The 13,559-nt window shown below is 35.9% G+C and overlaps 1 protein-coding gene across 1 annotated transcript in view; it reads right to left on the bottom strand.

Annotated features, from left to right (window-relative positions):
- Window positions 1–13,559, bottom strand: part of LOC107302907 (rho guanine nucleotide exchange factor 38) — a 16,702-nt gene extending 3,143 nt beyond the window's left edge. Inside the window, exons 1-3 of the mRNA XM_015832107.1 lie at window positions 13,176–13,559; window positions 4,476–4,666; window positions 2,401–2,524 (exon numbers count right to left, since the gene is read on the bottom strand). Coding sequence (XP_015687593.1) covers window positions 2,401–2,524; window positions 4,476–4,666; window positions 13,176–13,380 — 520 coding nt within the window. The 5' untranslated portion in view covers window positions 13,381–13,559. The remainder of the gene's footprint in view (window positions 1–2,400; window positions 2,525–4,475; window positions 4,667–13,175) is intronic.

Below are 13,559 nucleotides of genomic sequence, written 5' to 3'. Positions count from 1 at the left end.
TAGAATATGTTTTTAAAATTAGATATGCATTTTTTGGAATTACATTGTTATTTTAAATATGATAATTATTTTGAAATAGAGAATTTCTGTCTGATTTAATAATGAATGAAGGCTGGTAATTTTTTGACATTATACTTGATAAGTATTTGAAGATGTAAATTTCATAAAAGGGCTTAAAAGATTTTTTTATAGATGTAGAATGATGAAATTATAGATACTTACAATGGAAGACTGGAGATTGAAGTTTCGTACTTTGCTGAAATGGAAAAGATTTCGGCTTACTTGAAGAATTACTTGAATGATAATTTTTATTAATATGGAGAAGATGGATTGTTTATATTTAAAATAAGCATAGAGTGGTGGAATATAATTTAGGTTTTTAGTAAATTTGTTCTTTTTTTTTAAAATATTTTACCTACTCATGTAGAATAATATACTTTGTGGAGTTAGAGATATTAATACCTGTTTACTTATATCTGAATATTATCCTGGGATTAGGTTTGGGAAGTCCGGGGGGGTGGGGGATTTTTTCATATAGCATTGTGTAACACTTGTGATGTTTTTTTTTATGATGAAAAATAATAAAAATCTTTAAAAAAAACAAACAACAAATCATGATTTGTTATGTCTTATTTGTTTCAAAAAAAATAAAGACAAAGCAAAACGTTATATAATGTAAACCCAAACAATCAGAAAGCTACAGGTTACATGAAGCAGCTGTGGACATGTTGATGCTTTTCCACAATAGATATGGTTGATGTATTTATGAATTACATCTTTAAACTCAAATGCTCCAAAGTAAATCTTGCTATCTTCAGATCTCTAATTATAATCTGGATGTCAAATTTGAATCAGATCTTCACCCTATGCTTGTGTCTGTGTGTGTGTGTGTGCATGCGTGCACGCGTGTGTGTGCATGTGCATGCATGTTCATGGAGGTTAAACACTTATTCAGTCTTGACTAAATCTTCATCTTTGCTTTTGTTTGATAATCTGAAATCTAAGAACTGTAGGCTAGATTGAGAAGTTGAAAAAACATTGGAGGAGGACAATGACAAATCACTACTCATACCAAGAAAACTGCTTGAATGTGTTCTAGTTATATGTCCGTCCTCCTGATTTAACATATTATATACATAATATTGAATTATATCATAGCATAAATTAGGACCAACTAAAAGATCAAAAAGTTATCTAGCTTTTGCATTCATAGGTAAAAAAGAAAAAGAAAAAACAATAAAAAACCCAGAGTGAAATCATACACTGTGAAGAATGCTAGATATTATAACTCAGAAACATATTGAAGGTCAGTTATGTTTGCTTTATATGACATCAAATAAAGCACAATTTGGGAAACTTTTAAAATCCTTGTTTTAATCTATGTGAAGATGTTCCTTCTATGCAGCTTTGTCCTTTTTTTTCTAGGCAGACCCAGTGTGATATAGTAACAGGTGTTGGACTGGAACTGCAGACACCCAGATTCAAGTCCAGTCTTACCATATGGAAATACACTGTTGTTATGAAAATACAATAAAAATATCCATATACTGTAAGATGCCTTGAACTCCTGGATGAAAAACAGAATATATTCTAACAAATATACAGGGTTAGAGGAGGTTTAGAGTGTAAGACAACTAATCTCATGGTTCATTTGAAAAGGGTTAAATAATACAGTCCACTCACCTGTATCACGGAAACTCCTAGAGCCAGTCAATCGATCTGTTTGCATATCCTCTAAGAAAAAGAGCTACAAAGCAACCCTCTCCATTACAGAACATACTTGAAAGCCAAGTAATATGAAACACAGGCCTCAACAGCCACATCCAGGGCAGGAGGTCAAAAAAGGGAATATGGCAGTTTAGTAGTACAAAATACATCCATTTGTTCAGAGCCACATAAATGTTCTGTTATGTCTTGCCTTTTTAGACCCCACCCCCCAGAAGTGGATCTCTCTGCTCTCAAACATTAATTGGCAAACAGGCCTACTGTTTCCAGCCTGACAAATCAGGAAGGGCCTAGTAATGACAAAGCCTTGTAAGAGCTATCCTGATGCACAAGACCTTCCTACGTCCTGGGGTCAGGGCTTTCCAGTCTCCAAAATAAAAGATATTTGACCCAGTTAGTACAATTATATGCTGCTGGAAGCATCAGTAAGAAAGTCTGACAGGAACGGTTGCCAGCTAGATTAAGCTAGCTGAGTATGATGTTGCAAGTTGATTATGGGCCTGATTCTCTATCTTTCATTTGCATACTACAGTACTTGGAATGGTAGTTTGGAAAAATAAGCAGGTAAGTTTGACTCTAGCTGGGCAATGGGCAATTTATTGCAGCATTATTATTACAATTGTTGTTGTTATTGCTCCAGGTAGCCCTGTAGAGTTCAGGAAGACAACAACATACCAATTCCTTGTATGGCTGGTTCCACATCTGATGTTGCTTCTTCCAACAATGACAACAGTTTTGATGATATTTCATGGACCAATTCAATGTTGCTAAATAAGCTATCCACATCAAGTCGAGCAATCTAATGAAGCCAAAACAAGGGGCAAAAACTGAAAAAATGGAATGCTACTGTTGTAGCTATTCTTTTGCTCAGAAACACACATTACATATTCACTTTTCAATGGGTTTTCTTATGATCAGATAAAAGGGAGGTTCAAATAAAAGGACAATTGGAATAAAAAATCCAAAACTGAATTTAAAATAGTTATATATAGATGATGACCATATAATAAGCCAAAATGTATACATTGCTACTAAGATTTTAAACTAACAGGTTAAACACTATATGATGAAATGGATTGCAATTTTTATTACAATATAACTACATTTTACATTTATATGTAAAACAAATATAAATACAAACATTTTCAGCTGATATATCTTCACGGCAGGATATGTATAGATCAGTCTTCATTATTTTTTTTAAGCAATGAAGTCAAAATCTGGCTGGAAGATTATGGAGGCTGAAGGGCAATGCAACTAAGAAACACAAGGTTGGGGAATGGCAACTATTCTCCCTCTCCCTCATAGCAAAGAAAGTTTTCCTATCTTTTGTGTGTTTCTCAAACAAAAATATAATAAAACTAAAGGTAATGTAAATAATTTAGATTATCTGCTTGATTATTAATCCCTAATGGTCTATCCTTTAAAAATAGAAAAGTTATCCTTTTTGTTGCAATACTATATATAAAGCAGCCATACAAATCCATTTAATATTAAAAAAAATAAATTGTGCAAAGAAAATAAAAATGTGCAATATGTGTGTGTGTGTGTGTTTTAAATTTAGATTTTTGCTGACAAAAATATATAAATAAATAAAGCAGACTGCCTGTTTTGCTTCAAAAACAAAACTCTGAATGTGTATGTGGTAGCCAGACATTTCTGAAGTGCCAGCTGAACAACAAACTGACAGAATAAAACCTGCATGAAAAGATATAATTGTAATCAGCACTTCCATTAGCATCACTGTCTCAGATGCAGTACCCTGCAGTCTGGGTCTGCAAAGCTAATTACTGTAAAATATTATTAGCTATCTGCATGTGCAAATACAGCCTCTATGTCTCTCTGGCTTTATTTATTAAATTTCTAGGCTGCCCACCTCAACTAAATGACTCTGGGTGGTTTACAACAACATAATAAAATAATATAAAACCTGAACAAAAACACAGATAAAAAGCTAAAACTTATAAGCTTGAAGTGAAAGTCAAAGTTAAAAATTCAGAAGGCTAAAAAGTTAGCAAGAGTGGGAATGCCCTCAAGCCACCAGCTGTCCCCAGGGCTGCATCACACTTCAGAAGATTGGGGGCTCACCTCTGAGGGTAAAATTTCTGAAGAACAGGGATAACAGCAGAGAAGGCCCTCCTCCTGGCTCAACTGGTTCTGCCAGTTGAAACTCCTTGACAAATGGGATATGAAACATTACGTCCCTGCTTGACTGGGTGGGATGGGTTAATATAGTTGGGATGATATGTTCCCCCAGGTAACCTGGCCCCTTTGCTCTGAAGAGCTTTAAAGGTGATGATCAACAGCTTGAATTGGACTCAAAAGCAAACTGGCACCTAGTACAACTCAGGTAGCAGAGATGTTACATGTGCACATGCATTTTGCATGACACACCACTGATTAACTGAATGTTCCGTTTCCTGGGTACACACGACTGACTGAACATACATTTATCATTAATTTCACATTGTTGGCTAACATGATCCAAAGTGGGCCCTTTTCATTGGAATGAATGAGACAAATGATGGGGTAAGCCAGTTCCTCAGATATTCTGGGCCCATGCCATAAAGGGCTTTAAAGATAATGACCAACACTTTGAAATGGACCTGGAAGTAAACTAGCAATTGCATCCAGCTTTTCTCAGATTAAGTGAGAAAAAGAGCAAAAGGGAAGGAAGGAAGGAAGGAAGGAAGGAAGGAAGGAAGGAAGGAAGGAAGGAAGGAAGGAAGGAAAGACTAAAACTTTCTTACCTGCCTTTTTTTCAAGGGCTCAACCACTATTCTGATGCAGAATTCCAGATCACTAAGATAATCTCTTTCTGTTTGGAGTATTTCTGCAATTATCTTTTGCCTTCTGGCCATCATTCGCTTAATGAGTTGTTCTTCAGTTTCCAGGGGTAAACCAACTGGTCCTACAGATCCTGCATGGGGCGCCATCTTTTCTGTAAACAAACAAACAAACAAACCTTTGTTTAAAAAATAGGTTAACAACTTGTTTAGGGCTAAATGACCCACAAAAAGGAACAGCTGCACATGGGAACAGCACACAAATCCAGAAGTTTGCAGCTGATATTCTATCAATGGTCATGAATGTGATCTAGTGGCTTGCCCAGCTTGGATATAGCACACTGTACAAACATGTTTATTGTCTTAGTTATACGTAGCAGTAAGCCACATTCTGGTTTTCTTTGATTAGGATCATCAGGTACTACAACTTGCAGACCATGAATTATGCCATAGCATAATGTGCCATGAGATCCTAACTACTTGGGTATTATTCCATAAAACATGGTTAATGAAAACATGGTTTGGCTGTATATATTTAATAGGAACTTTCATATGGACAAAACAGATGTTTCTGAATTTAAAGATAAGTACAGGTAGTCCTCATTTAGTGGCTGCCTCATTTAGTGATTCTTTGCAGTTGTAACAATGATGAAAAAGTAACTTTATGACCAATCATCACATTTACAACTCTCACAGATCTGCAAAGGAAAGCTGAAGTAAGATCACAAGGACAGTTGCTGTTTCACTTAATGCCCGCTTCACTTAACAACCAAGTGATCAGTCCCAATTGTGATTGTTAAATGAGGACTAGCTGGACACATTTATGGCTACAGTCTCATGAAATGTAAGCTAATCTTACCTTTCTTTTCTTTCCTGAGCGTATGTTATACTGATCTTTCTGCTCTAATAATTCGAAACAATACTCAGGATATTCAATATTATTTTTATACACTTACTTGAACTTAACACTTTAGTCTTCATTAAGTGAAATGAACATCCAGGTTTATCTACCTGAATTAATATCCTCAATACGTTGTTTCTCTCTTTCCTCCTTCCATTTTTTGTTTCCCCTCCAATCTGAATTTATATTTTTCAGTACAGAAAAATATTTTCTTTATGTTACTTTATAAAGCACAAGTAGTATAAATGAGAAACCCCTATTGTCAAAGAGAAGGTCTTATTTTGTATTGCATAAATTAAACATTTGAAAATAAGTCAGCAGGGATGTCCACAGGATATACTTAAAACAACAATTTCTCCAGTTTCTCAACTCCTATTCAGTTCTATGTGGTTCTTCCCTTCCTGGTTGACTCAAAGATTTAGCCATGACTGTTTTAATCATGATTTGATTAACAGAGTGGCTTGATTTATACATAATTCTAATTCATAATGATGGTCATAAAAACAGCATTAATGAAGGAAGCAGACCATATCATGAGTTAACACAATAGGTGAAACACCTTAACAGAGGGACCTACAATCAATAATAATAGCTATTGCAAATAGCAGGTTCTTTTTAAAGCAAAGCTTGAAAAGAATAGGGAAACCTGGCTGATTTTAACCTCATTAATATAACTGCTGATGGAACTAATAAGATCAAAAACGGTAATGATTTGCACATGTGAGAATTTAAGGGGAAATGCAACTTCTGATTTCTCAACTGTATTTTAAAAATATAGAATTCAGAGATAATTCTGGCTTAGTAGCTATCACATAGTTCTTAGTTATCTGACTCCATTCTGAATAAAATGCTGAAATTTATGCCATCTGAGAAAGTTTCCCCTCAGTATCAGGTTTCCCATGTATTTCAGGCAAAGAAACATTATAGTCTCTATAACCTTGCACAAACCGCTAGAGAATTTGACACTGCTCAACTATTATCAACTGATACCTATTTAAGTAATCCAAAACCCTAGTTTTGTTTTTTGTTTAACCATGTGTTGCAAGTAGTTATGAAAAAGGCACATAACTTTTACAGGAAATATCTGATTTCCATTCCTTGACTTTAGATTCTTTTAAATGATTGAATGAATGTTTTCTAGAACATTGAAAAAATTATAAAAAAATATCAAAAATGAAATAATATCCTTATTGTGAATGCTTCTGATGGGCTCTGATGGGTAATGTCTCTCCTACCTGGGTTGTGAATTCTAAAGTTACTACATAAAACAATCTCTGAATTAATTATGTGTGTGTGTGTGTGTGTGTGTGTGTGTACCTTGAGTGTTGTTGTTTTTTTATGCACCCTGTCGGCCCAAATATGGGAGAAAGAAATCTTCTTTCTTTTTCTTTTGCCTGTATCAGCTCAATCTAGAGCCATCCACAGGCAGCAGTCGCCAACTGCGACATCATTTATATATATTCATTTTTTTTTAGATTGCTAACAAAGAATTAAGGAAGAATTGGAATAGCTATTTCGAGCTTCTTAGCTCTCTTCAGCCAAACATACCCTTCTGAGATTTGAACCTGGGCTGCTTGCACGTTAACACAGCTGCCTAACGTGCAAGCAGCCCAGGTTCAAATCTCAGAAGGGTATGTTTGGCTGAAGAGAGCTAAGAAGCTTGAAATAGCTATTCCAATTCTCCCTTAATTCTTTGTTAGCAATCTAAAAAAATAAAATTATATATATATATATATATATATATATATATATATATATATATATATATATATATATATATATATATATATATATATGTGTGTGTGTGTGTGTGTGTGTGTGTGTGTGTGTGTGTGTGTGTGTGTGTGTGTGTGTGTGTGTGTGTGTGTGTGTGAGAGAGAGAGAGAGAGAGAGAGAGAGAGAGAGAGAAATATAAAATAATTAAAAATATAAAACAACAGATTCACTCTTATAATAATAGAGTAAAACTGTGAATCATTAACTGAAATTATACCTGGATCTCCATACTGTTAAGTGCAAATCTTTTTCTATATACTATATTTGCCAACAATAACCATTTATACCTTCAAATAATTATAAGTTGGATAGAAAAATAGTTAAAAGACCATCTAATCCAGGGGTGTCAAACTCGTAATGTCATGTGATGTGTCACAACATATCATGACTTTTTTTCCATTGCCGGCAATGGGGTGGGCGCGGTTTCACCATGACACATCCGGCCTGCAGGCCGGCAGTTTGACACTCCTGATCTAATCCAAGAGCAGGCATTTCAGTTAGCCTCTGCAGCATTCAATTGCTACTAATGGAATAACCTTAAGCTAATATTCATTTCTTAACAGTATCTCAACATAGTCATGAAAGGCAGGGATATTTTTTGATACTGACTCCCTGGTTCATCTACTCTGCTCTAGAAGCTATTTAATATATTGCAGACAAGAATGGTCCAACTCCTAATACAGGACTGTATTTACAGTCTTGCAGGGGTGTCTTCAGGCTATGTTCAAAAACATCAAGATTGCTCCAGCTTCACATAAAAAAACAGGCAGAAGTTTGCACTTGTTGCCTTCTTGACTTTTTTTTTACTACATTCTGTGGACACTTCTGCAGTCTTGGGGCCACTAGATATCACTAAAGGGTTGGGTATCTTCTGAAGCTTCCTGTAGTTTCCAACTAAAACTGACATAACAAATATAGTTTCTCCTGGCCAATCCTATCTACATATTAGTAAATCTTCTTGGATTGCAAAAGGATGATTGAAAATGATTTAGAAACATCAAACAATACAAAATGCAGTTGCTGGGATGCAGATTAAGACAGAGGTACGTAATCTACAAACTATCTAAAATTTACAGTGTCTTTCCAAAAATTGCGTCTCGGTTGTAATCTTCATTCATCTACTCATTAGGGTTATATCCAAGTTACTTTTAGGAGACACCACCTCAAGGATTCCCCTGCATTTTATCCTCACCACAGCATCCTCATGAGGTAGGTTTTGCTAAAAGAGAGTGGCTGGCTAAAATCATCCAGTGAATTTTGGCTAAAGGTACATTTCAACTTGGTCTCCTTATCCTATATCAACACCTTAATCACTATATCCTACGGCTGCATGATGAAAGAAGGGCACTATTAAATACAGAGAAGTGATTAATTACTTGTATTTAATCAGTGAAATCACATAAACATTACACCACCCAGAATCCTTTGGAGTGGGGCAGCTATTCAATTTAAGTAAATAAATAAAATTATTTATTTTTCCATAAGGCTTGAAGAGTGGTTCATATGTGTGCATTTATTATACATTATGACTTAAAATGGTAAATTGCCTTCATTGTACTGCATTTAAAGAATACATAATTAATATGATATATTTTTCAGTTCCCACTTTTACATCAAGTTTAGACTGATGACAGATGCTACAGTATAAATAGATGCTACATTATTCCAAATTCAAACTTCAAGTCATACTCATCTGGATTTTTTTTTAATCTTACCATCTCATTTCATATAATTATTAAGAACTGTATTACAGTATGTCTATTTGATTAATAGGATATTTGAAGATCAGTTTTGACAGGGAGCTAAGCTATACAATATAAGTTCTTGCTATCTTATAAAAAAAACAGGGAGAGTTTTTAGGCTTTCAAAAATACTAACCAATTTAATTAACTATGATTACCTAAAGCTCAAAGAGAATGACATTTGAATAGAGCTTTTAACATGAAAAGGTTAGAAAGGTCAACAGATATTTACATAAGCATCATTTTCCCACTATGATACATATGTCCTGTTATACTCCTAGTTGTAACTTGATCCATCCAGAACAAAAAACCAAAAACCATATCAACCAGTGGTTTATATTTTATAATGTTGGTGCACTAAGCAATGAATAAAAAATATATGGTAAATAATTTATAGGAGAGTTATGTTGCTCATAATGAATGGCAACTAGTAAAAAGGATCACTATATATCTATTTAGGCCTCAGATAACAAAAAAAGTCCTGCCTTATGCAAACATTGGCTTAAGGAGGAAAGCTGTTCAAGTAATCCATTATTTTATTTTACTAACACTAGTAGATTCAGTTCCTGTTTAAATCGCTCATCCATTTACACAACACTAACCTTTCAATATAATGTCTATTATTGAGATACTTCCTGTTTTTAAATTGATTGAAAAGAGATCTCAGAAATTCTAATGAAAGGCAGCACATGTGAGAAAATGTTCCCAAATCTGAAAATGAAAGGATATTCCACAAATAACAACGCCATCAGAAATATTCAACACTTATTTTGAACCGGGGAATATACATGAAGAAATTAAAGGTAATTTGTTGTCTCACACAAATTCCAGTATTACAGCATGTTGTTACAAAAATAAAAACCTAGGAATGATATTGTTCATTCATATTTTTCCACTAATGTGAAATTAAGTAGAATCCAAAGCACAGCTGGTAGCACTATTCCACTAGCTGGTCTGTGCCCTCAATTAAGATTTTAGACTGAGTTTGAGAGATACAATTCATTCTCTTTCAACCAAGTTTTGATGACATAGGAGAAAATGGGAGGGTTCTATGTGCTGCCTTGTGCTCCTGAATGAATGGTGAGATATAAATCTAGTAAATAAATGAAACAATAAATAAAACGTTATGTGTAATCCTGGAATGCATGACTCTAAGGAACCATGGGTTAAATTTTAAGAAATGGCTGGGATTGTATAATGCTGTATGCCAGACTACCGGCAGTCCTCAACTTACATCCATTTGTTTAGTGACCATTTGAAGCTCAGTGGCACTGAAAGAAGTGACTTATGACTGTTTTTCACACTTACATCCATTGCAGTATCCCCATGGTCAAATGATAAAAATCGGACACTTGGCAACTGGCTAATATTTATGATGGTTCTTGTTTCCTGGTTCATGTGATCCCCTTTTGCAATTTTCTAACACAGGGGTTCCCAATCTATGGGCCGCAGCCTGGGACCAGGCTGTGGGCTCTTGGCCAGCAGCCTGTGGAAATGCCTGGCCAGTGCGTGCATGAGTGGGCACACATTTTCCCCCACTCGTGCTAGCGCACATGGGTGCAAATGGGGCCGCTAGTGCTGGGCGGCTGTGCACGGCCCATTTGCACATGCTGCATGCGTGAACGGGAATGCTAGTGCCGCGCCACTGCATGTGGCCCCATTTGTGTGTGTGCGTGTGCGCACCAATTTGGAAGCTGCTCTCTTTCCCTCCGGGCTGCGAGTCCGGAAAGGTTGGAGACCTCTGTTCTAACAAGCAAAGTCAATGGGGAAGCCAGATTCATTTTACAACTGTGTTACTAATTTAACTGCAGCGATTCATTTAACAAATGTGGCAAACAAATGGGGCAAACTCACTTAACAACAGAAATTTTGGGCTCAATTGTGGCTGTAAGTCGAGGACTACCTATACTATGAAGCTGAGAATGTTGCCAAATCTGGTTAGAACTATTTACGTATATTGTGCTATATAAACATAAGTTGAGTAAGTCCAACTAACATTAACCAGAGGTTATGTGATTGTAAAAATCTAACCACAAGAGATTTCCTATCATGAGGAAACCCAACAGGAGGGGCTGATAGCAAAAGCAGCAAGGAGCACTGAGTCTAAATCAGGCAATGTGGCTCAGGGCAAGTTTTTCATCCAGAGGCCTCACTAGAACCTGAACAAATTCTGTGATTTCTCTTCAGGGGCTCAAAATATTTGTAATAACTAATTATGCTAATGGGATTAAGTTTACATGTTGTCTTAATCCTCTTGACCTTATTCACATATACTATTAAGTCATAATCCATCAACTACAGTGGATGGGGTAACACATCACTCTACAATCAAAGCAAATAAAAGACTATGGCTTGTTACAAATGTCCATATAGTGTTTATCCTTAGCCCAGTGCAGTGTTTGAATTTAACTATTACTTTGCAAACCGTGATTTATACCTTTATACTGTATATGAGTAGGCTATGCTAGCTTGTTCAACAAAAGGGTCTCCATACTTTTTCATTCCTCCAATTACTTCATGTGCAGAATAGAGGAGGGATCACCTTTTGTCCTATTTTCCTTCTCTATTCTCCTGTCATTATATAAATAAAAGGGTTAAAGCTGGAATAAAGCTAGAATAACTAAAGGCTACTTCTTTTGGGACTGTCCAGTGATTACCCATAGTATTGTTTTCAGCAGTTTGGGGAAGTTCTGTGCTTTTGAGATACAGATACAAGAATCATGTAAATTATTTCCCTGTTTTTTCCTGCCTTTCTGTCACTAATGGGATTCACTGTAGATCCTATAAAAATAAGAAAATCCTGTATATATTGACTACCGCTGGGAATTGGAAATGGGCAGAAAAACTATTTTCCCAATATTAGTTTTCTTTTGTAGCTAAACAGAAGGTAGCCTTAACAAATGAAGCATCTGGCAATGGTTTGTCCCAGGGAAATTCTTCCTGACTAATTGCTCTGTCAGTACAATACAATCCCTTTGCATATAGGGAAATACAGTTTGCATACTATATGAAGGTTCTGCAGATAGAAAGGATGAGCTTTACATCACAGGCTATTGTTTGTCACTGAATTCCACTGTTACTGGGACTAAAATGCTCCTGTGAGGTTGCTTTAGGGCAATGTTACAAACCTGTTCAGCATTACAATGTAGTTTTATAACCTACATTCCACCAGCATAATGAATGCTACACATACACTATTATTTAAGCCACTTTGGCTGCAATCCAAAATGGTTATTGTATAGTCTAACCTTTTCATACTGAATTAGGAAAAATCCTTTTTAGGAATAGAAAAAAACCTCCTCTCTTTACAGGTAGTTCTCAACTTATGACCATTTTTTAAGGATTCAAAGTTACAATGGCATTGAAAAACGTACGATGGGTTCATGCACTTATGACTGTTGTGGCATTTCCATGGTCATGTAATCATGAGTTGAGTGCTTGGCAATTGGCATGTATTTACAGTGGTTGTAGTGTCCCAGAATTATGTGATCACCATTTATAACCTTCCCAAGCAAAGTCAATGGAGGAAGTCAGATTCAGCTAACAACAGTGTGATTCGCTTATGGCAAAAATTCAGGTGAGGCTCAATGACAGTATTATTTAGCAATGCAAATTCTCATCTCAATTGTGGTTGTAAATGAGGACTACTTATATATCTATATATGTGTCTATACATACAGTTATTTTAAATTTATAGCAGTTAGACTTGGACTTGCCTTATTCTGTGAATAACAACTTAGTGTTTTCTTCATTTGTGACCCCAGGGACATAAGCACAGAAAAAATCAATATTCTCATTTTACTTAAGATCCAAACATGAACATAACGAAGCAAAACTTTTTCTCGTTCCAAGACGAAGCTCCCACCGCTTAGTTCCTATTATTTCATTTCACGTGAAAATAGGGTAATTCGCACCTGTCTAAAATGTGGCTTTAAAGAATTGTATAATTATAAACAAAGTTAATGTGGCCTTTAATTAAAATCCTCCCCTTCAGTGTAATGAGATAAACTAAGTACCTTTCAAGGTATTTCTATCTTATTGCTCTTTCTGAAACAATAATAAAAATATATTAACTGCCTTAAGTATCTTCCAGGTAGAACACCCTCCTCCTCCTCCTCCTGATCATCATTTCCAAGCATATGGATTACACCTGCCATCATTGCACGTTGCTTTGAGATGGTTGAACTAAACATTAAGAAAAGTAGCTGGATTCTTCCTTCTCCTCCCTCCCCTGCCCAATTTTACCTTGCAATTTCTGGTTGTATTCACTCCTGTCTGACTGGCTCCTCCTCAAGGTTGCAGAGCTGCTGTTGTGGTCTCCTGCAGTGCTGCTCTCCACCACCGTGTCCGTCTTCCTCCTTTCCAGCATGTACAATCTCTGCTTGAGGAAGGTGAGGTTCTTTTTCCTGACCCCCACACTTTCTTTTCCAGTAGGATCTTTGGTTTCCATTTCCAAGCTCGTGTTTCTTGCCCAGGTGGTTGGGAAAATAATAATACAAGCAGCTTAGCAGGGAGGTGTGTGTGTGCTTGTTGCGTGGGCAACAGGATCAGCTTCCTTCAAGGAACAGCTGACGTGCTGAAGAGACCCGCATAAGTTCACTTCTTACCTGGCTCACCTGAGTGCCACCT

The sequence above is a fragment of the Protobothrops mucrosquamatus genome, unplaced genomic scaffold (assembly GCF_001527695.2).
Source record: "Protobothrops mucrosquamatus isolate PMUCROS unplaced genomic scaffold, P.Mucros_1.0 scaffold_4, whole genome shotgun sequence".
Taxonomy (NCBI): Eukaryota; Metazoa; Chordata; class Lepidosauria; order Squamata; family Viperidae; genus Protobothrops; species Protobothrops mucrosquamatus.
The sequence above is the reverse complement of the archived record's forward strand: the minus strand, read 5'-3'. Positions and strand labels throughout refer to the sequence as shown.